Source organism: Columba livia, chromosome 5 (assembly GCF_036013475.1).
Source record: "Columba livia isolate bColLiv1 breed racing homer chromosome 5, bColLiv1.pat.W.v2, whole genome shotgun sequence".
NCBI classification, from domain to species: domain Eukaryota; kingdom Metazoa; phylum Chordata; class Aves; order Columbiformes; family Columbidae; genus Columba; species Columba livia.
Genome location: NC_088606.1, coordinates 64,669,366 through 64,690,279, shown reverse-complemented (window position 1 = coordinate 64,690,279; position 20,914 = coordinate 64,669,366). Strand labels below are relative to the sequence as shown.

The 20,914-nt window shown below is 39.4% G+C and overlaps 1 protein-coding gene across 4 annotated transcripts in view; it reads left to right on the top strand.

Moving 5' to 3' along the window:
* NELL1 (neural EGFL like 1) overlaps positions 1-20,914 on the top strand; it is a 275,157-nt gene that overhangs the window by 34,997 nt on the left and 219,246 nt on the right. For all 4 annotated transcript variants that reach the window (XM_065065504.1, XM_065065502.1, XM_065065501.1 and 1 more), the window contains exon 4: positions 4,200-4,370. In XM_065065504.1, coding sequence (XP_064921576.1) covers positions 4,200-4,370 — 171 coding nt within the window. The remainder of the gene's footprint in view (positions 1-4,199; positions 4,371-20,914) is intronic.

Below are 20,914 nucleotides of genomic sequence, written 5' to 3'. Positions count from 1 at the left end.
GTTTCTTTAATGCAGATGGTGGGTTGAGCCAACTCACTTTGTATAATAGAGATACTCTGCTTTTTCTACTTTAGGTGTCTTACATGCTCTTATTTAATGGTGATAATGACTTTTCCAGTTTTTTGGTCATTACATCCACAGCAACCATTTCTAACTTACAGTATACTTCCAGACACCTTTTTCTCCTGATTTGGAAGTCAAATGAACTGTCAAATGCACAGTTAAATATTCACTATGGTTGGGACTAAAAGAAGGCAAAAAAAAAGTGCATTAACCATCACTGAGTCAGGCTTTATCCTCTTATAACAATATTGGTGTGTGAGGTACATAGGGGGTTGCAAAAATTGTCAGAAAAAATTGCAAAGCGTTTAGAGCTGATCGTGGAATAATATGGTCCTTCTGTGAAGCACATTGCATGATCTTAAAATATCCCAACTTTTTTGATGTGCATAAAATTAATCTGAATTTAGCAACGTGTTTTTCTGGTATGCATTGGGATTTGAATGAGAGACTGCAGACTGATCTCTAAAAAGAATTTGGATTCTATAACTGTATAAAAGAAGCCAGCAGTAGCTTACATGTTAGCAAATATGGAAATCCTGGTAGTGGGAAAATTTCAGCCAAGGTCATATTGTGTTGCTGTTCCATAAACAGCAAGCTTTCTTAATACATGTGTGCTGAGAATTTAATCTGTCAAAATGCATGTTACTTTTGATCACGCCTGTTTAAAAATAAAAATGTATAAATCCTCTTTGAGAAATGACAAATAAAACAAGAAACCGTCTCTTTGTACTAACAAGTTGACAAGTTGAATACTGTCTCACATCTCTCTCTGCTGGAAAAGGTCTCGAGGAGGGGAGCAGGGGGATAACTAGAGCGGCAAGTTGACACACAGGCTTCGTGGCCGCGATGCAGAAGCAGAACTGGTTGTAATGCTCAGGGACCTCCCTTGGGTTCTTGATATGAATCTCTTGGTAACCTTAAAAGTTCATGCTTGTGATAGATTTATTCAGGTGGTCCCAGATGCTGAAATCCTTTCAGGAACCCTGATTTGTTCTGTTCCTATGTTTTCTTCTTCCTTGGAAAATACTGGGAAGTACCTACAAAACACCTGTTAGAGATTAGTTTGTTTTCTTGCCTCTTGTATGGTAGTTTCTGTTAATTTCCCCCTGTAGTTTACATGTTGGCTTATAATAGAGCAAAACTTGTGCAGTGGCATTTCAAGTCAAAGATTAGATAGATATTAAAAAAAAAAACCAACTTCCTCTGGCTTTACAAATTATTTTCTCACAGGTTGATAATTTCTTGCCTTAACTTATGTTTTTCTGCTCATTTGTCTTCCATTCCACAATTTGCAGATTAGAACTTGAACACAGAGCAGGTGCATTTATTTCCAGGAGTGAATTGTTGCTTTTGAAGAGGCTTTTCCTCCAGAGCGTGGTGGGAGGAGGAAAGAAAGATGTTGTTTGCTGTTGAGAAAGCTATTTGCACGTGAACTATATTCTGGTAGAGAATACTACATCTTCTGAACTGTGACCATGGTGAAGTGCGTGTGTAGTCAAGATCTTGATGTGAATTTGTGCATCTTAAAAAAAAAAATCAATGCAAGAGTGTTGGTTTACATCATTGCCTTGTGCTTTTTAAATACTTGAGATTATGTTGGGCTAATCCAGCCAGTTTCTGCCGTTGGGATTTTGTTGACTGTTGTTTACTAATGTTTGTCTGAGCATAATTACTTCTGATTTGCACTTACTGAAGAGCGGTGAAAAATAGGTGCAGAATTTGTCTGCTGTCATCCTCCATTCTTGTCACTGAAGAGGTAAAATGTGGCGCTTTATACAGTTCTGTGGCTATTAGCTGTACATATATAAAAATGTTAGTGCTGGTTTAAACAGTAAACTTGAACTAGTCACTTCTGTGTAATATAAATTAGGAGATCAACAACCACCTCAGTGCATTAGCAAGAGGTTGGTTTTTCTCCTGAAGTAACTATTGACACTAAAGCTTGTCAGATGAGAAACGACGTTGGTTTGCGATTCCCTATACTGTTCAAATAACAGAGCAGAGATGTGATTAAGTACAGTATCTGACTGACCTTTCCAGGGCTGGACTGTTGGCTTTTTATTAACAACCCAGACATTGTGTGGTAAGCGATTAGCTCTGTGACTAGAAGAGATAATGAAGAACAACTGAAGAAAGCCATGTGCTTCCTGCAACAGGAGCTTGTCTTGCTCTCACGAGATATAAAAATATATTTATATAATACTTTGTGCATGAGAAAGATACTAGGATGTTATGTAGCTCTCCCTCAGTTTTTGAAGCTCTCTGCCTCGCTGCTGTTCATCTGAACGAGAGAGAAACAAAGTCTCTTTAATGACTTCTTTTTGTGCTTTGACAGCAGATGGCAATTATGGAAAGTTTAACTTTGTAAGTACGACTTCACTGACAGTATTTGTCCTAGTCCTTTCCTGGCTTGGAAATGCCAGCAGCACTATGTTCTCTATATTGACTGTGCTCTTACTGAGCATCACAAATAAAATAATTAAAAAATCCTCTCCAGATTTCTTATTGCTGTATTACAGTTTAGGTATTTTAATGGGTGGTGGTGGCCATGAATCAACATTCTGCTCTCCCATTTAGAAAAATCTTGTTACTGTGCCCTCCTCCTGCCTTTATGTGCACGAATCAGGCCAGTTCCTTCACAACACCAGCCGTTTGTATTTTTTTCCACTCTGTACTGCGTGCATTTTATTTGTACATGTGCCTGCTGTGTTTTCATTCTCTCTTGGCTTTGCCTTTATCTGCCTGTGGCTGGTTTTACTTCGCTGCTTGAGTCTTTGATTTGGGTGACATGATAAAGCTCATTTGTTGCATGATAAGTGTAATGGCAAGATATTGACAGCATGGAGGAGGGTTTAGGTTTCACTTTTGGTCAAAATTTATTGTCGCTATTGCCCTTCCTGTTTTGTTGCAGAATTCTCAGCTAGCATTTTATCTCATAAGTAAGTTCCTCCCTTTTTTTTTAAGTTATTATGTTCTAAAAAGCCTCTGCTTCGCTGGTAAGAGCTATTGTTGATGAAGTGCACACACCTCATGTAACGCTTGTGCATACTGGCTATTAAGGTCTGTGTACAGCTGAGCAGTGTAAAAGGCTTACATGAAAATCAAAATCAGCACCTGGATACTTATTTCTTTTTTGGAGGTGGATTTCATTCCTGTATATTTTTTTTAAACCCCAAACTAGCACCCATCTTTCAACTGCCATGTTAGGTTGTCATTGTCCAGTAGTGAAAAACCTGACACTATGGAGGCAGACACAGGTAGGGGTGGGCTGGACAACCTAACACATCTATGTTTAGTTGTGGAGTTATTTCTACTGTAAAAGGAGGTCTGCATCTCTTTCATTCTATATCCAGGGCTTCATTTGAGCAGGAAAAAGCGAACCTTAACTTGATATGCTCTGTGTGATCTGAGGTCCAGGAGAAGGCTTTGCTATTTACACTGTCAATGTGCTACCACCTGTACGCTGTATTTTGTTTGCTCTGGTGAGAACTGTCTGGAAGTTTGGGTTGTGTATGCCAGGTGTTGAGACAGCTCATCTGGCCAGGAGCTTTTGTTCCCTTGTAAAGCTGAACAATTACAGCTGGAACAGTAGAAGTCAGAAAAGGAGTTAAGCACAATTGCATGTAGGAAAGTCCTAAAACTAAACAGTTTTTTAAACAATGGAATCGCAAATAGTAAATACAAATTAAATGATTACTTGTTGCTTTCTTACTTTAATGGCTTTTGTTTGTTCATTGGTAATGATACATACAGTTCTTTATTTTTGCGTTTCCTACAAATCCTGTGTTCATAAAAAACATTTTGGTAAAAAGAGTAAAGGTCATTTTCTTGTAGTTTAGCCTGGTCTATGGGTAAAAAGAGGACCTCAATTTCCAGGACCATCAAATGGTGTTTTGAACGTGACCTGTTTTCATGTAAATGGTATTGCTATTTTTGTAATTCACTGAATGTATAGTCTTGTCTTTCTGTCTTTTTGAAAAAATGAACTAGTGGCGAATCCATGCTGAGTAACCCCTTTAGGTTGTGACCATCCGTGTGGCCTTTGCTTAAAGAAACCTGTGAATTAAGAACAAAGTGACAGGAGCAAAGATTAAACTGAAAAATAGCACTGATTCTTCTTCATGTTTTAAATACAGCTATTTTGAACTGGAGAGCAGTGGCCTACGGGATGAGATCAGATATCACTACAGGTTTAATGGGAAGTCAAGAACAGAGGTGTTCCCGTACCGTCTGGCCGATGGACAGTGGCACAAGATTGCTGTGTCACTTAGTGCATCCCACCTTCTGCTCCACGTGGACTGCAACAGGTAAGAAAATATGTTCAGTAAGTTATATTTCATTAAAAAATGCTCTCTACTTACACACAGGTATAAAATGGGAAGACTTTTTTTAAAAAAAATCTAATTTAAAAAGCACGCTAAACTGCCATGGGATAAGAAAACAAAAACAAAGCATTAAAATGAAACAATTAATTGTGATTATGAACAAATGTGGAAAAGGTTGATTGCTGACTGGGGAGTATTAAATGCATCTCTGTAGTTTAGGCACTAGCTGATGTTACGTTTGACTGTGATTGCGTTTAAGTGTGATAGATTGGTGTGCAGTCTGTTCTGTTGTGAATTGCTTCACTCAGCATACCTGAAAACTTGAAGACTTAGATGTGTCAGGGGCACCTTAATTTTATTTTGCCTAATCAAGCAATGCACTTTTTGCTGATTTTTTTCCACCCGCTACCCCACTTGGAAACTTCTGAGAACCCTGAAAGCTTCTTTTTGCATTTTTAGAACTTGTGGTTTTTATTTTCTGAAGGGTATTCTGTCTGTCATTACACTTTTTTCCTTTTAAAAGTTGTGAAGACTGCAAGATGGCAGATTGTCAGGATTTCAAGGAATAAAAAGCAGCAAACATAGAATCTCTCTTCCCTAGAATCTCTGTTCCCTCGGGACTTGATCTCACAACGTGTTGAAGACTTTGGCTTTTGCTAACTTAGTGGTTGATGAGGAAACTCAGAAAACTTGCAATTGGCACCTTCAAAATAGGCTTTTGGAATGAGGAAAATGATCCATTGCTTTTGTGTCTTCTTGCACTGAAATGAATATAAAATTATCCTTTGCCTTCAGTGAGATAAGCATATACATCGTGGAATTGTGGCACTTAAATAGATAGGGTGATGGTGGCAGACATTTCTTTCTAAAGTCTTCATTTTGTTTAGGTGGGCAGAATAAAGTTATGTGGGTATTACGGGAGCGTGTGCTATTGGAACATTAGAAAAAGTTTTAATTTTGACCGAAGTAATTACGAGATACTGTTTTGAGAAAAAAGTTACAACCATTTTCTACAACTGCGTTAGCTACTGACAGTAAAAATAGAATCTGAAGAAATGTTTCTTATTGAATCCCTTTATTTGGATCCTAGAAGCAATTAAATCCTTAGAGCAATTTTAATTTCACTGAGGCATGAAATCTACAATTCATAAAGATCATCTTCATTTCAGTCAACTGATTTATTTATCTTACCACTATTTGTTTCTGCTATGGTATTTCCTTGCTTACAACAGTATACTTTTTTGTTTGTTTATTGACTCACTGGGTTTTGGGACAGGTTCTTCATTATCTCCTATGATCTTTTTATTGGGTTGTTTTGTTTTCAATGAACAGCAAATGTGTTTTAGGAAGACCCTTGTTAGCAGATTGTGTTGTCTTCCTTTCACATTGTGTGCAAGAGGCACCCAGCAAAACAAAGAGCCTGCCTGGTAGAGAAGTTTATCCAGGGCACAGAGCTGTGGTTGTACCCCTATTTTCTTTACAGCAACAGTCAGCAATAGATAAATAGAATTACAGAATGAGCTGTGATGGTGTATGAGGTGATAAATGTGCATAGGTGTCTCTATCAGGTAGCCCAGAACAGGGCTGATCCATCTAAGGGTGTCCCTTAAGGTATGTCTCAAGGCTGCTCCCAACATAAATCAATACCTAAATGCCTCTGTTTGGCTGTGAATTTGTGGGAGTTGATGACAACTCGTGTGGAAAAGTAATGGGGATAGTTCTGAAAGCATGACTTGAGGGCAGATCATAGCAGAAGTTTAAATGAACAACAACAACAAAGTCTTTCAAGTTCCTCACTCACCTACAGCATCTTTGTTCAGTCAATTTTGTGAATATTGGTGTGATAGTTTCCTTTATTGTATCTTACCCCCATACATCTTTGCACTTGGAAGAGGAGTCAGCATCTTGTTCATCTTTGCACTAGCATTTCTGATGATGCAACAATAAACATCAAAAGATGTGAAAATGAAGATCAAACCATTGAGGGCTACTTCTGAAAATCGTGAACCTCCCTCTTGTTAGCTTTAGGAAAGCTGCAGCTGAACGTGTGCACAGAATCCACTGTTAAGAGCTGTAGGCTTTACATATAGATGTCACCATTTTAGTCTTGTGGGTGTCACTGGCTCTCAGCAGAGTTCAGGATGCCTAATGAGAAGTGATACTTGTGCAGACTTAATTGAACAAGTCACAGGGAAGAAAATATGACTGCAGTCAATAGATTCACCTGTCCCACCTCCTGCAGTGATTCAGTGTCATCAGAACAAGCATTTAGCCTGAAACGTACCTGTCTAGTTAAAGAAGTTCTGTGCTTTTTACTTACTGTTCTTTCCTTTATAAAAAAATAAAAACAAAGCAAAAAGGAAAAAAAATGACCAACAATACTTAATCCTTTGGATTCCCACTGGATTTCTTTAAGGTGGTTGCAACATTGCTATGCATGGATTTGTATAAGTGCATTATTGCTTTTGCTTAGGGCTGTGGTAATACGTTAGACGTTTGGAAGGCTATGGCGAGTGATTTGTGAGTGCAGTGTTAGTAAAGTTAACCTGGATCTGAGAGTGCATTGAAAATGTTTGCGTTGGGATAAATATCCATCCACAACCTAATTTTGCTACAGGATTTGTATTGCTGGCTCTGGCCTCCAAAAACTGCAGTGGATCAGAAAGCATTGGAGATGAAACTTTTAATTTGTAAACAGATAGTAGAAGCTACTTTTATTCTTCCCAGCCTTATCATCTACATTACTCTGATTTGTAAAATTGCTTTGACATTTGGTGCTTGATTGTCTTTTGGATTCAATTCAAAGTTGACTTTGTTTTTCAGACCTGGATAGGCTGGGGAAAAGTACTTGAGAATTGGTAAAAGCCTTTAGCGCTTTTAAGAGTCATCTTTAAAACAGTATAATTGCCTCTGTTCTGATGAGATGTGATATGATGGGGGAGGCGTACAGATCAAAGGAGGTATATTTCCCAAGCATGTGTCCTTTTGAAATCGTCTCCTGCTGTGTATTTCTTGCTCCTTCAAGAACACAGAGTGAGAATTGTAGCTGAGTTTGATGCTCAAGCTTGGAGCTGCCAACACAGGAAGAGATGTTAGAGCCCAGACTAAAAACCTGTTGATGGTCACTGGGCTGTTCTCACAGACTTGAAGAGACTTTGTGCTGGGCCTTGGCAGTGACCTCTAGGCAGGGATACATCTCTGACAACTGGCGTAATAAGATGTGAGTGTACTTGCTAACATGCCTTTAACATTCTAGTAAGGTTCCAAAAGCTTAGAAAACCTAAAAGACTACATTAATTATGAATGTACAGCTGATGCACAAGTAAAACCTGTGCTGAAAGTAACATGGAAATTAAGTACGCTGCTGTTAATTTCCTGGCACCTCCAATGCTGAGTCCACTAGTGACAAACAAATCTTGTTTCCAAATATTGGTTATGTGTAGGATCTGTGCTGCCCCACTCCAAGGAAAAGAGGTTGTCAGGGGCTTTCTGGTGAAGGTTTAAGTTAAGCTAGATCAACTGTGTCATTGTCAGAGGGTTCTTAAATAACCTATGGCACTAAAGGGTTAATATGGAATGAAATAAACTCTGCCATGGGCTTTCCCAGATTTAACGTTTTAAGGGAGCAGAGGGAAAGGATCCTGCTGGTCAAACCTGTGTTGTCAGGAGACTTGCAACCCCAGGAGGTTGTCCTAGTCCTGCAAGAGCTGCTGTTGGTCTTCACTTGACTGGGAATTAGGTTCAGCTGTAGAGTCTGTAATGCTCCCTGTGGTACCCGGTTGTCATCTGCAATGTGTTCACAACTGTGCTACAACAGCAACAACACAGAAGAACGTTATATTTAATAGCATTAAGAGCAGATTGTGGGAATAGTACAGAGGCGACAATTTAAGAAGTGGTAGGAACTATATAAAAATGTATCTATTGACAATTTATTTAAGAACTATGGATTGCACATTGTTCTCAGTGTGTCTAATTAACCCGGGGAGGTGAGCCTGGTGGTTGCTTGCTTTATATTTCTATTTTTTTATTTCTCAGCAACCATATTGCTACAAAGTACTCACCTGTTCAGACAGCATCAGTATTCCTCTACTTGAACTCTCTCTGCAGGCGTAAAAGGCAGAAAGGCACTTTCCTGTAAAAATTAACGCTTTCCAGCGAAAATGTGTGCTGGAGTGCCTTTTACTATTGAACACAGCTTGTGGTTTTGATGGATACTCTTAGCTGTCTGATGGAGGGGGTTGGTAAGAGCATAAGAGAATAGATTATAAAACTGGAGCAGGCTAGGAAGTAGTCTTTAACTGAAAAAACATGTTGTCTGCTTCTTTTATGTTTCTCCTGATAGAAAAGTGCATTAGGGAATTAAAAAATGCATGAACACTGAGAAGTTTTTAATTGGAAAAATAAATAAATTAAAGCAATGTAATCCAAATATGGGAATCCAAGACCTCAGAGTTCTTATAAATAAGATATTCTGGCTGCTAATGTGAGGTTTTCAACTTATCTGAACAAAGTCCTGTGACTTTAATTAAAATGTAACAAATTTAAAGAAGGTTAAGGAATGTATTTAAAACAGGGATTCACTGCTTTACTTACTGTGAAACACTTTCTCTTGAGAGATGAGATGGCGTGATGGTGGTGTTATGCAGCTGGGTAATTTACTCCCGACATATGAATATGATTTTGTGACCCAGATTGCTTCTCTGCTCTTTAAGCTGTGGCAGAAGCTGTCAGAGCAATGGTCACTTGGGTTGAGTGCTGTAATTGTGCATTACAGGTGTGCCCAACTTCAGATCTGTGGTGTTGTGGATTGGAAGTTAATTTTCACATACCGATTGTCCCTTTTGTTTGACAGAAAGGCTATAAACTTTTTAGCATAAAAGAGATCTCCAGCTGCTCTCAGGCCTGGATCATTGCAGTTATTGTAGCCAAGCTGCAAGGAAATGTTCAGGATGCATTCAGCATTGCTTGAGAAAAGCTATTTTGTTAAAAAGACATTTTTAGTAGCCAGGGTTTTTCATAAAATGCCTACTGCATCAGCAGAATGGTAGCATGGGCATGACCAAAGACTGAATGATGATATGTCTTAACCCAGTACCTAATTATGTTGAAAATTTATTTTTTGCATCCTGGATGAATCAGTTGAACTTTTTCTGTATACTACATCGATAGAACTGGGAGAAGGCCATGAGCACTTATGAAAAAGCTGAAAAAGTACTGTAGAAAACAAACCTGTACCCATGCCTGGCTGTGAGCACCCCTAGAAGGCAGCAACCACTTAGAGTCGCTGCAGGTACCTGGGGCACTGGGCTGCAGGGTGGAATCGGCATCTGCTTGGGTTTCTTTTAGGAACTGATCCAGGTCCTGCTGATGTCGGTTACTGAAGAGCAGAAGTCAGCCTCTGTTTTTTCCTTAGAAGTCTTCAATGGGAGCTTGTGGCACTCTCCTGAGTTTTAGGGACCTGTGGAGCCAGAGTTTGGAAGCTGCAAAGCCCAACTACTGCTGAATACAGACTTAACAGTGCTTTGTCTTCTTTTTTCTAATTTATAACGGGGGACTTGCAGTGCTTTCTGTTGGATTGCAAATGTTGATAGACAAGTTGATGACTTCAACAGAGCAGGGCTAATGTGTTATGCTTTACCATTGGCATCTTGCCTTCATTGTATTTGTAGGCTGTGGATGTGTCGGAGGGAAAGGATAGATAATGGCAGAGGAAATAATCTTAAATCATGACCAGCAAGCCTGAAATGATTTAGTCATTTCCTAAAGTGTGTGAGTAGGTGTATTATCTAATTTTAAAATATTTTTGCATTGGTCCAGTATACATTTAGTGTGTGTTGTTTTTTTTTTTCCTTTAAATGTCAAAGCAATAAACCCTTAAAGTGCAGTGATTTACTTAATAGAGCAGTCTCTGAAAATTTAGCCTGCATAGATTGAAATGTATCTGGACATCTATTTCTATGGAATTTTTTCAGGGGAAATCTCCTGTTATTTAGTTCTATTTTCTTTTCATTTGTTGGAGTGCTGATGGGGGTCATATGGACAGAGGGACGATCATGGTAATTTGAGAATCAACTAGGTAGAGCAAATGTTTTGAGATTTTTCCTCTTGGATTATAACAAAAATTATCTTGCTCCGGCCAGGCAGATTAACTGAGTCCAAAACATAAATGAACTGTTCTGTGTGAAGTGGTTAGCTAATCTCTGGAGTTTAGAACTGGAAGTCACATAGGGTAATACAGGAGCTGAACTGAAAAATGGTGGTATAATTTTAGCTAACTACTATTATAAAGTATTGGACCTTTGCCAAAGAGCAGATGAGAGCCCCTCTGAGCCGTTTAGAAGCTGACTTGAGATCTGAGTCTCCATAGAGCAAATAGTACAGAGTCTTCCCAAACGATCTGAAGCCTCCTGGGTGCTGTGGGGTGTGAGAGGGCGACTGAGCAAACAGAACCGAGACCGCTCGAGTCTGTGAAACCAGCCCAGAGTTTTGTCAAGTGGTCTAGTACTTTGGTAGTCTCTTTGACAATTTAGAACAGTAATAGTTCCCAAAAGGTAATTATTTTTAGAAATCAAATCTTGTCACAATCAAGTTGACTGCAGGGAGATGGATGCTACTTGTCTGCATTTGTTATTACCCAAAACCTGACGGTCCCCATTGGTGCAGCACTGGGTGACAGACACTCAACAACAGAGAGTGCAGGAGCAGTTGTGTTGGTTCCTTGGGTGCGGGTGCTCAGAGGTGGAAGGTGTCAAGGCTTGGAAATGCTGGGAGCGTGGCTGTCATGGCTCTGGGGTCTTAGGTGGTGGCACAGATCTTGCTGCAGCAGTTGTGTAGTGTCCCCTCTCACTTCACATGTCGTGCGGAGCCACTTGTCCAGGCCTCCCTTATGGTTGGATGGTCTTGCAGTGTTTGAGGGGTTCACGTGGGCTCGGTACTGAGTGTGGGGACAACTGAATTTGTGGTTCTGTGCTGTGGCTGGGAGCTGCTTTGCAAATGTGCAGATTGAGAGAACGGCAGAGGCAGTCCAGTCTCACGCTTCGGACAGTGAGATATTTCTGGGAGTTAAAGAACTCCATGATAGTTTGATCCTCCTCATAGGAGTAAGGTAATGTGCAATTTGCAGTCCTGTATGTTGTTTTCATATCTGAGACTGGTCAGTAATGAAATAATCAGCGGAAGCTGCATGACTTAATTGAGCTGCAATTTTAGTGGCGTTCCCTTCAGCATATCAAAAGCAAAAGCAAGTAACTAGCACTCTGTCAGCTAATGCAACTAGGGCTTCCTCAGCCTTATTGAATCTTTCCGTGTCACACCAGCCAGTTACCTTAAACTTGACTGCAAGATGTGCTGTACAGCATCCCTGGGGTGAAATCCTGGCCCCAGTGAAGTCTGCAGTGAAAACTCTCATTGACTCCAGCTGAGCTGTGCTTTCACCTCCCGAGCGTGTCAGATGTTGTGAGAAATGAGCTCCAAACCTGAGTGCTGTCCCCGGAGAGAGCTTTTCTGTCTGTCTGCTTGGCAGTTTCCATCAAAACTTAATTTTAGAACCAATATAATGGCTTGTTCTATGTTTACTGTATGCTTCATACACCTCCTCAGTCATGGCCAATTAGTTATTATGGAGAGAGTGCAACGTTATATTTCAAAATGGGCAGTTGAAAAGTACCATGGGAAAATGGAGACGTGGGTTATCGGCTGAACCTGTGGCAAGAACTAACTGAGGAACACAGAATGAGTCGTGGGGTTGCAAAGACAGCCACTAACGAGACAGCGCGAACGCAAGGGCTCTGCTGGGAGCGTGGCAGCACAGGCAGGGTGTTAACAAGCAAAGCCCGTGGTCCTCAGCCTGCAGTTTCCTTCCGTCACGAAAGGAAATTGGCTCTGGAATATGGATGAGGTTATTTTGTGATGATACACGAATCATTTAGTGATGATATGAACCCCTTGATGAGATGATCCTGTGACAAGATACACCGTAAGGCAATTAACTTCTCAGCAGATGATTTTTTTGGAGGTGGGGGAGAAGCTGTTTTGTAGAAAGGATGCTGGTGGCTGGCTTCCTTTTAGATTTATTTTTTGTAGCGGTGCAGAAAGCTGTTGAAATCAAAAGCCTGATTCTTCTTGCAGTTGCACCTGCATTACTGTACTAGGTAAAGCAAATTTGGGATTGAAAGTAGCATGAGACAGATGAGAGGAAGGCTGCATATAGTTTTGTGAAAAAGGGCTGTTTCTAAGCTGTACGTGTACTGTGCTTCAGGTTTTGCTGTCATTGTCAGTTGTGATGACCCTTGTGCTACGGATCTTGGGCCAGGGACCGGCACGTCCCTGTGTAACGCAGGTAGATGTATTATAGAAGAAGCAAAGCTTCAGCACTGCCAGTTCTCACTCAACAAACATCTTGTGACAAACACCAAGATTAATCTTAGATTTCCTCCCTCCCATGACAAAATGGAGATAACACAAGCCACGTAACAATGGCTTTACCTCTTTGTTCTGGTAGAATTTTATTTTGGGGTCAGTTTTGCTGCAAGAGCTGAATTACCAGTGCTACTTTGTGCCATTATTATGATGCACATTTTTACCCGCTTGTTTTCTGAGGTAAGATAGGATTAATTGCTTACTACTTGTGTCATAGATACTTTAATGTATTTTTTTTATCTCATATCCATCTTATTCTAAGGGCTTCTTGTTTAATTTGTGAGAGCAGAGCTTTTGTTCTTTTTATATCTTGGAAGAACGCATTGAATTATTTTCTTCCTCTTATTTCTAGAATCTGTTTGTGCTTGCTCAGTCTTGGTTTACTGATATTTGGCATCTGTGCTCTGAACATTTGGTTCATCTGAGATGGGCTTTTGGTATGATATTTGGGATGGCAACAAATGAGCGTGCTGTGCTTTTAGCTTTTTTGTTAACAGCTCGCTTTATTCAGTGTTCTGGTTTAGAACCTGATTCAAAGCTTGCTGATGTTAAAAGGTGTCTTTTAGTGACCCTGTGAGTTTTAGGGTTGTCTTCATTTATAAGTGGATTTGTCTCCTTGTCTGTAGTGGTTACTTGTGTGCATCATAAAAAAAGCCCCAAACCTTACTGCGTGTTTTATGCTCTGGTACTTGGGATAGCAATGGTTGCTCACAAGTGGTAAAAAGATGCCAAAATACCTTTGGTGAGCCAGATATTTATTTGAAAAGTGGTATTTGAGCTACGTGACTCTCAACTCTATATTGAGATGTTTAAAGACAGGTACCTACATTCACATTAATTTATAAGATGTTGATTTTTAGAAGAAAAATCTGTGTATGTAGATGACATCTCCCCCAGCACTTCAGGAGAGACATTATTTTGGCCCAGATACCACCTTAAGCACTGCTGGAGCTGAGCAGACTGAATGCGGTAAAAGTTGGCATCTTCATCAGAAACAACACCAAGTCCATTCCTCTTGTGTTTCTGCTACATGTAGATTATGTGCAAGTTTCATAGGCGATGCCAGGAACATGAACCACAAGCTGTTTAGCTCAGATTTACCAGGTCAAAATGGATAGTAAAGTTAATAATATTAACCTTGTTTGTAAAGGTGTTTGAATTCACCTCAGGATCTCCAGATGAAGGATACCATGCAAGTATAGTACTCTGAGAAAGAGGGATTTCTGCCCTTCATCTGGCCCATGTCATATCATCTACTGGGTCCAATTCTTTACTTTGACTCAATAACAATGATTTGTTTTAGTTTAATGCCGCAAAAATACTCCTACAATTCATTGATAAGTTTGTAGGAAACTGAAAAGTTGAATTTGTTTTGTAAAGAAAGCCTTGAACAGGCATATAACATCTCTGTGAATTCGTTCTTATTCAATTTATGTAAGGAGAATAAAGCCCCAAATCTGACAGTGGCACGTGCTTTTCTAACCATCTTTACTTGTGTTTGTGTAATTTCTTCCTGTTAGAGGGTCTTGAAAGTCAATTTACATTTTTTTTCAATGAATAAAGCGATTGCTTATAGAGTTTTATCTAGATACATTTTTATTTTTTAGTTTAGATTTGTAGTTGGAATAATTAAACTGAAGAGTACATTAACTTTATCTCTGTGATTATACAGGAAAATCAATGAAATCATTTGCGTGACAGAGTTTGAAGAGAACTTAAAAACTGAGCATGCACTCTTGAGTCTTTTACCTAACATATAATATTACTGGACTCACCTATTTGTTCTTCTTCCCAGAGCTGAACAGTAACTTTTGATTAAATAGTTGGCAGTTACTATTGTATATTCGAAATTTAATAACAAAAGGCTTCCCTCAAAACCTGAGATTTTAATCTAAATAGCTTTCCTCTGTTAAGTGATTGTGAACTCCTATACTATGATAGATAGAAGGAAAAGTCAAAATTTCCCTCAAGAAGATTATTTTTCTGAAAGAGAGCACTGGAAACTGTATGAATAATTCAGTTAAAGTTGCTCCAGAACTGAATGCATGTCAAATAATGCATCCTATCTGTAAACACTATCAAGAAAATCCAATCATGTTGGTATTGACATATTTTCATTGGGAAGCATATAGAAAATAGGTTGAAAGAGAAATATGTAAAGCCATCCCAGTGTTTCTTTTCAAAATCGGTTCTTAATCCCTTCAGAAGAATAGACATGAAGACAAATGCCAATACTGTATCTTAAAGCTAGAAGCTGATAAAATAACCTGTTTCTTTAGGCAGTTGGGATTCAGAAAGTGTTGGACAAACTTTTTGAAGCAGCTGGGTATTTTTATCCAGTGAGCTGTGTTAGGGGACCTGACGTTTGATTTCAGTGCTGTTTCAAATGCACTGAGTTTTTGCAGCCTCAGCTGGAGATGGTAACAATGGCCAAGATGGTCAATGCCTCTGCAAATTAGGTTGGGAGAAAGACGAAACATGGGAGAACCTCCCTCTCTCCCCTGACTTTCCACGACAAAAGTTGAGTACGTTATTTCAAAGACTCCCCTGTGAACAGTGCGTTATTTCGTGTGACTTCTCCATACCCTTCGGTTTATTTAAAGGATCTGAGGATCCAGATGGATGTAAACAGGGTAACGAATGGTTGCCGGAGAATGTCAGTTTTGAGGATCAGGTTTTGAATTGCAAAAATCTGTTTTGATGATTCACCCTGCTGTCAGCAAAGGGCTCCTGTGCAGTCACTGGAGCGGCCTTCAGAGAGTGATTCATTTGCTGGAAGATGAATCACACTCTAGAAACACTTATGTCTCTTCATTAAATAAGTGCATCTAGAGGACCAGCTCCACTGGAGGTGTAAACTTGTGAGACATCTAAAATTAGGTGTGGTGAATTCAACACCTGAGCGCTACATGGAAATTTTTACCTTCAACAGAGTAAGAAGTATGGCAACCATATCAGGAACAAACAACCCTCTTATTGGGTTGATAGAGACCAGGGACCAAGAAATGAGGTTCCTGCCATGCCCCAGCCACAAGAATATTTAGATTGCAGCTATTTGTTTCTTAATTGTACTACTAATAAAATAAATCACTCTGGTTCCTATCTAGATGCAAATTTGAGAAGGCATGTACCTATTTTAGCAACCTACTCATAGTTTAGATGGAAAGAATTTGGAAATGTTCTGATTTGGTGTGCTACTTCGTTAGAGATGTAGTCTATTTTATTGTTCAGAATTCTAAGGCAGTTGCTTCTCCTGATCAGTCCATGTTGGCTGATGTGTTCTAACGCGAACAGACACAAAGTTTATTTTCATGTTCTGCTAAATATTTCAGCTATTTCCAGAATGCTTCTGGCGTGGCAAATATTGTATGTATGAAGTAGAGCTGCATCTCCACAAAAGTGGAAATATTCTCCAAGTGTCAACTTTTGCTTGTTAAAGTTGTGTGTAAGAAATTTTCTTCCCTGCAAGAGACAATTCCATGTCACGTTTTTCCAGAGGGAACGTGGCCAAGCACATGGGCCGGTTAAGCCTCAGTTGTGCCCAGTCTACCAGCTTACCTCTTGGGCAATGTCCCTCCCTGGCTCTCTTTGTGATCTTGGTTAATCAGTTAGTCTTTGTTTCAGTTTGCATATATGTAAAACAAGGGTATTTCCCTATTTTACCAGAGCATTATAAAGATGATAAAAATAGATTGGGAGCATGGAAGGGAACTAACTTCATGTCCAACAGAGCTTGATTTCTAGAGAGGCTGTCCCTCTATGCAGAGAAAGATGTGTGTGTATATTTGCATACAAATATTTTACATATGTTTCCTTTCAGGAATCTACTGATTATTTAATAGATTTTTCTGTTTTCCGTATATTGTAGACGCCTGTTTGGAAAGCATATATGAAAAAGGTGTTTCTGAGGATTGCATAAGAATACTTCATAAATCAAAGTGTAGAGATATTGGTACAAAACACAATGACATCATGGGTCTTTGTCAGTTAACAGGTGTTTTTCTTACTATGTTTAGCTAAATGAATCAGTGGTTAGTGAAGGTATTCTGAGCATGAACATTTCAAGAAGGATTGGTTCATGGTTATACTACTCCAAGTTTATGGTTTAGCTTCTTTGAAATATGTCAGCATAAAGTAGAGGTGAATCAAGCTTTCTCCTGGCAAGTGAATGCAGTAATCATAAATCTGAAAGTCTGAAGTATGGAATAGAGCTTCCATTAACCTGGAGACCTGGGTCTCCTCATGCTGGAGGGACTGTTCAGTCTGCGGTGATTTTAGAGATCACAGTTCCCTGGAGTCCTCTTTCTAAGCATTCCTGTTCTTGTGAAGTGTATTGTGCATTTTTCTGTGTGGTTATCAAAGCCAAATGTATTGGAAATGGATCTCCAAGGAGCTCTAGACCAGCACTTCATAAACTGGAAGTGTAGTAGACATAATTCAGCTATTCATATGCCAAATACGAAGTATTGGTCAAGTGTAGATAAAGCCATAGAAGGTGAGACAGCTCAGCCCAGAAGATCAAGCAAGGGAATGAGAACGATGTGGAAGCTCAGTGCAGCTGTACAAAAAAAGAAGGATCCTTTTGTATCTATTCAGCAACAGTAGTTTTTCAGCCTGAAACACACCTCTTTTCTTCCAAAAGGAAACCAATACAGGAAGGGGAGCAGAGCAAGGGTTTTTCCCGCTTCACAAGCAATAGGTGTAAGAGAATGTCACCTTTAAGTAGTAACTTTTCTCATTACACTTTGAGATACGTTACAAAATGTTCATACTTTCTAGGTTTGTCAAAGCGTAGAAAACCCCTGAAAAATTGCCTGAACAATCAGTAACATTTGATAGATTTGTAAGTGGCGTACATATGTGGGTAACCTGATGTCTGGTTGAAACCCTATCCCTGATTGCTTAGTCAAGAGCCACCTCAATAATTCTGTATGGACAGGGTGTCTTCAGTACCTTCAGTACCCATGAAGTCTCTCTTCTCAAAAACCTGCTATGGGAATGACATTCTCATGATTTAAAACACGAACCTGGTGGCCAGAAGATGTGCTCAGTTCCCAGTGCTACTCCAGCGTTACTCCACTGCACACTGGTCAGCTCTGCTGGCTTTCAGATGCCAATGTGTGTAGCTGGTGATGCTCTCTTCACTGATACTTGAAAATGTTTGCTTTCATCTTTATTAAATCCACTGATTGAGAGTTAGTAATACTCATGTTTCTTTGCTCATGTTAACTCAAAAGCCGCCTCTGTGTAGTTCTGTTTTTTCTTTGTGTAGCTGTTTCACCTTTATGTAACAGCTTCCAGTCCCTTGGAAAAGTCCCTTGGATGTTTTTGCATCACTCTCTCTTTTTATCAGGAGTTGCAGGGCTCTTATTTTTTGTTGCTTTAAAAAAAAAAATAAAAATCAGTTGTAGAGGTAGTATATAGTGAACCATGTTTCTTGTGCTTCCTTTTTGTTTTTACTGTTATGAATTTATATGTGCTTTTTGGCCTTATAATTTCTCAAGACTGTAGCGGTGATTATAGGGGCAGCAATGAGATGCGTGTATGCTTGCTGGGATATTTTTGCTGATGCCTAACAGTATACAGTAATAAAGTAAGCTCACACTGTCCACAAACCAAATAGTGTCAACCCAAACAACTTTTTACATAGGAAGTTGGGGTTGATCTACATCTCATGCCTTCACTTCGGTCCTAAGCCTGTTACTTCATGGACAATTCTACAGAGAAGGAAACCAACCAGTCTCTTAGACATATATGGGATAAGGCACAAACCAACCTTTAGTTAAGCCATTAATTTAAGGTAAATACCTGCTTCAGAAATGGAATTAGAGGAATATAGGGAGCATGTGCATGAGCATGTGTCTTTTGAACGGTGCTTTCTGAAGAGACTCTGGAAGCAAGGTCACTAGAGCCTTTTCCACATAGGTTGTAAGTTTTTGTTAAATCATCAGAAGAGACAAGATAAAGCACTTGAGCCTGTCTCTGATTTGACTTCCTTACTTGCTTTTCTTGAACTGTAATATAACAAAGTCAGTTAGGTTTTGTTGTGTTTTTAATATGTAATTGCAGATAGGTATTGTAGAGTTCCTTCATAAACTTTAGCTAGGCCAGGTGAATAAAAATCACATATTCTTCAACAAGCAGTGTTGTTGAACCTGGTCAGCACTGGGATTTTATCTGTTAGCAGAAACAGAGTTCTTTATGGAATATTGACTAGTCTTTGTATGAGATTAGAAATTTTCTGGTGAGAACTTTATTAACGTAGGTCGTGAACAAAGATGTATTATATATCCAAAGAGAAATTCCTAACGTGATAGTGCAATTTAGTCATTGGTTTACTCAAGGGACATCTAATTCCTTGCTCCTTGTTCCACATTTTACAGCAGTTTTGCATTTGAGTAGATCTTCAATTTTGTGTGAGGCATGGCAGAAGAGTTAGAGATGGTGCATGCAAAATTCCTGTAATTCTCAAAACATGGTTTAAAAGAATATCATCTTGTTTTGTTTTTTGAACAGGTAAAACAGCTCAGCGTGATAATTTTATAGATAGTAAGAAGTAATTAACTAGTGGAGGTAGAATTTCCTAGAGCTTTAAATGTATCATGTTGATGAAATGTGATGAATTAGGGCTCATGATAATTATAATAAACTTGAACAATAAAATAATGATTATTAGACTCTTGTACTCGCATTCTTGAGCTGGAATTTTCATGTAACTATTTTGTTCTCAGGTTCGAGATTTTTGTTGTTGTTTCTTTTTAAGGAAATAGTAAGTTTGCCTCCTTTATATCACTTAGCTAAGATTGAAAAGTTCCAGTGCACTTAGTCCAGATTCACTCAGCGAGTATCTGATGTGATAAGGATTGTCTCAGTCACAAGGTGTAACCCTGAGACACATCCCATCGTGCAGCTGCTGCAGTACGGGAGAGCTCAACAGCCTCTGGACTGTCTGCTGTTTATAGAGTGAAATGATTGACTCATAGTCATATTTGCATACCAACCACAGATGCCAGATTTTCCAAATCTGGCTTGAGTTGAGTAGGACCAGCACTGTGGCCAGATGGGTCCATTACCAGAAATTAGCCCTTGGCTATTTTGTTATTTTTCTCCCCTGAATCTGCCTTGAGCTGGATACAACTATTAATATTAAGACCAGATGCACCCATCATGAGTGCCACTGGTGGTTGTCACTTGATCAGAGTTACCAGAAAAGGCCAGGTTGGGGGCTGAGGGGAGCACACCATCACAGCAGTGCAGCAGTTTGCCTGTAAACCTCATTTTATCTCTTGTTATTGTTATTTCTTATTGCTATTCTTTCTAGTTACTTGGAGAATAATCAAGAAAATGTCCCTGTAATGCTAGATACCAAACATATATTAATACAAAGATGTCCTATTCTGCTGGTGACATGGGCAAGCCGCATGTAGAGTAGAATCATAGAATGATTTCAGCTGGAAGAGACCCTCAGAATCATTGAGTCCAACCATAACCCAACTCTAGCACTAAACCATGTCCCTAAGAACCTCGTCTAAACACTTTTTAAACCCCTCCAGAGATGGTGACTCCACCACTGCCCTGGGCAGCCTGTTCCAATGCCTGACAACCTTTTCCATTAAGAATTTTTTCCTAATATCCAATCTGAACCTCCCCTGGTACAACTTGAGGCCGTTTCCTTTTAGTGGCAGCACATGTGAGCACCCAGGCCAAATTAAGTCAACAACAGCAGCAAATGGGAGACATGGATAAAACAAAAGATCCAGGTGCAGGGATGAATAACACAAATGTAGAGACAAAAAGTCCATGGGAGTAGGGGTGAGATAAAGTTTCTTTGTGGCCTCTATTCAAAATTCTAACCAGTCTGAAAACCCCAAAGTGTCGTTTCTCTGGTTGAATCTTGTGTGTGACTGCACTTTTTCTCCAGAATGGGTAGCTCAATTTGAAGGCCACCCTTAGGATAGGATGGTTTCATTTTATTGTTTTTCCTACTATGATGGGTTCTGGCATTGTGTTTCTTTAGCCTAGTGCTGCACAGTTGCACAAGGGGAGTTTCAGCTTTATCCAGTCTTTATATGTTAGTGGTTTTAATAGGTTTTCACCTTTTTTTT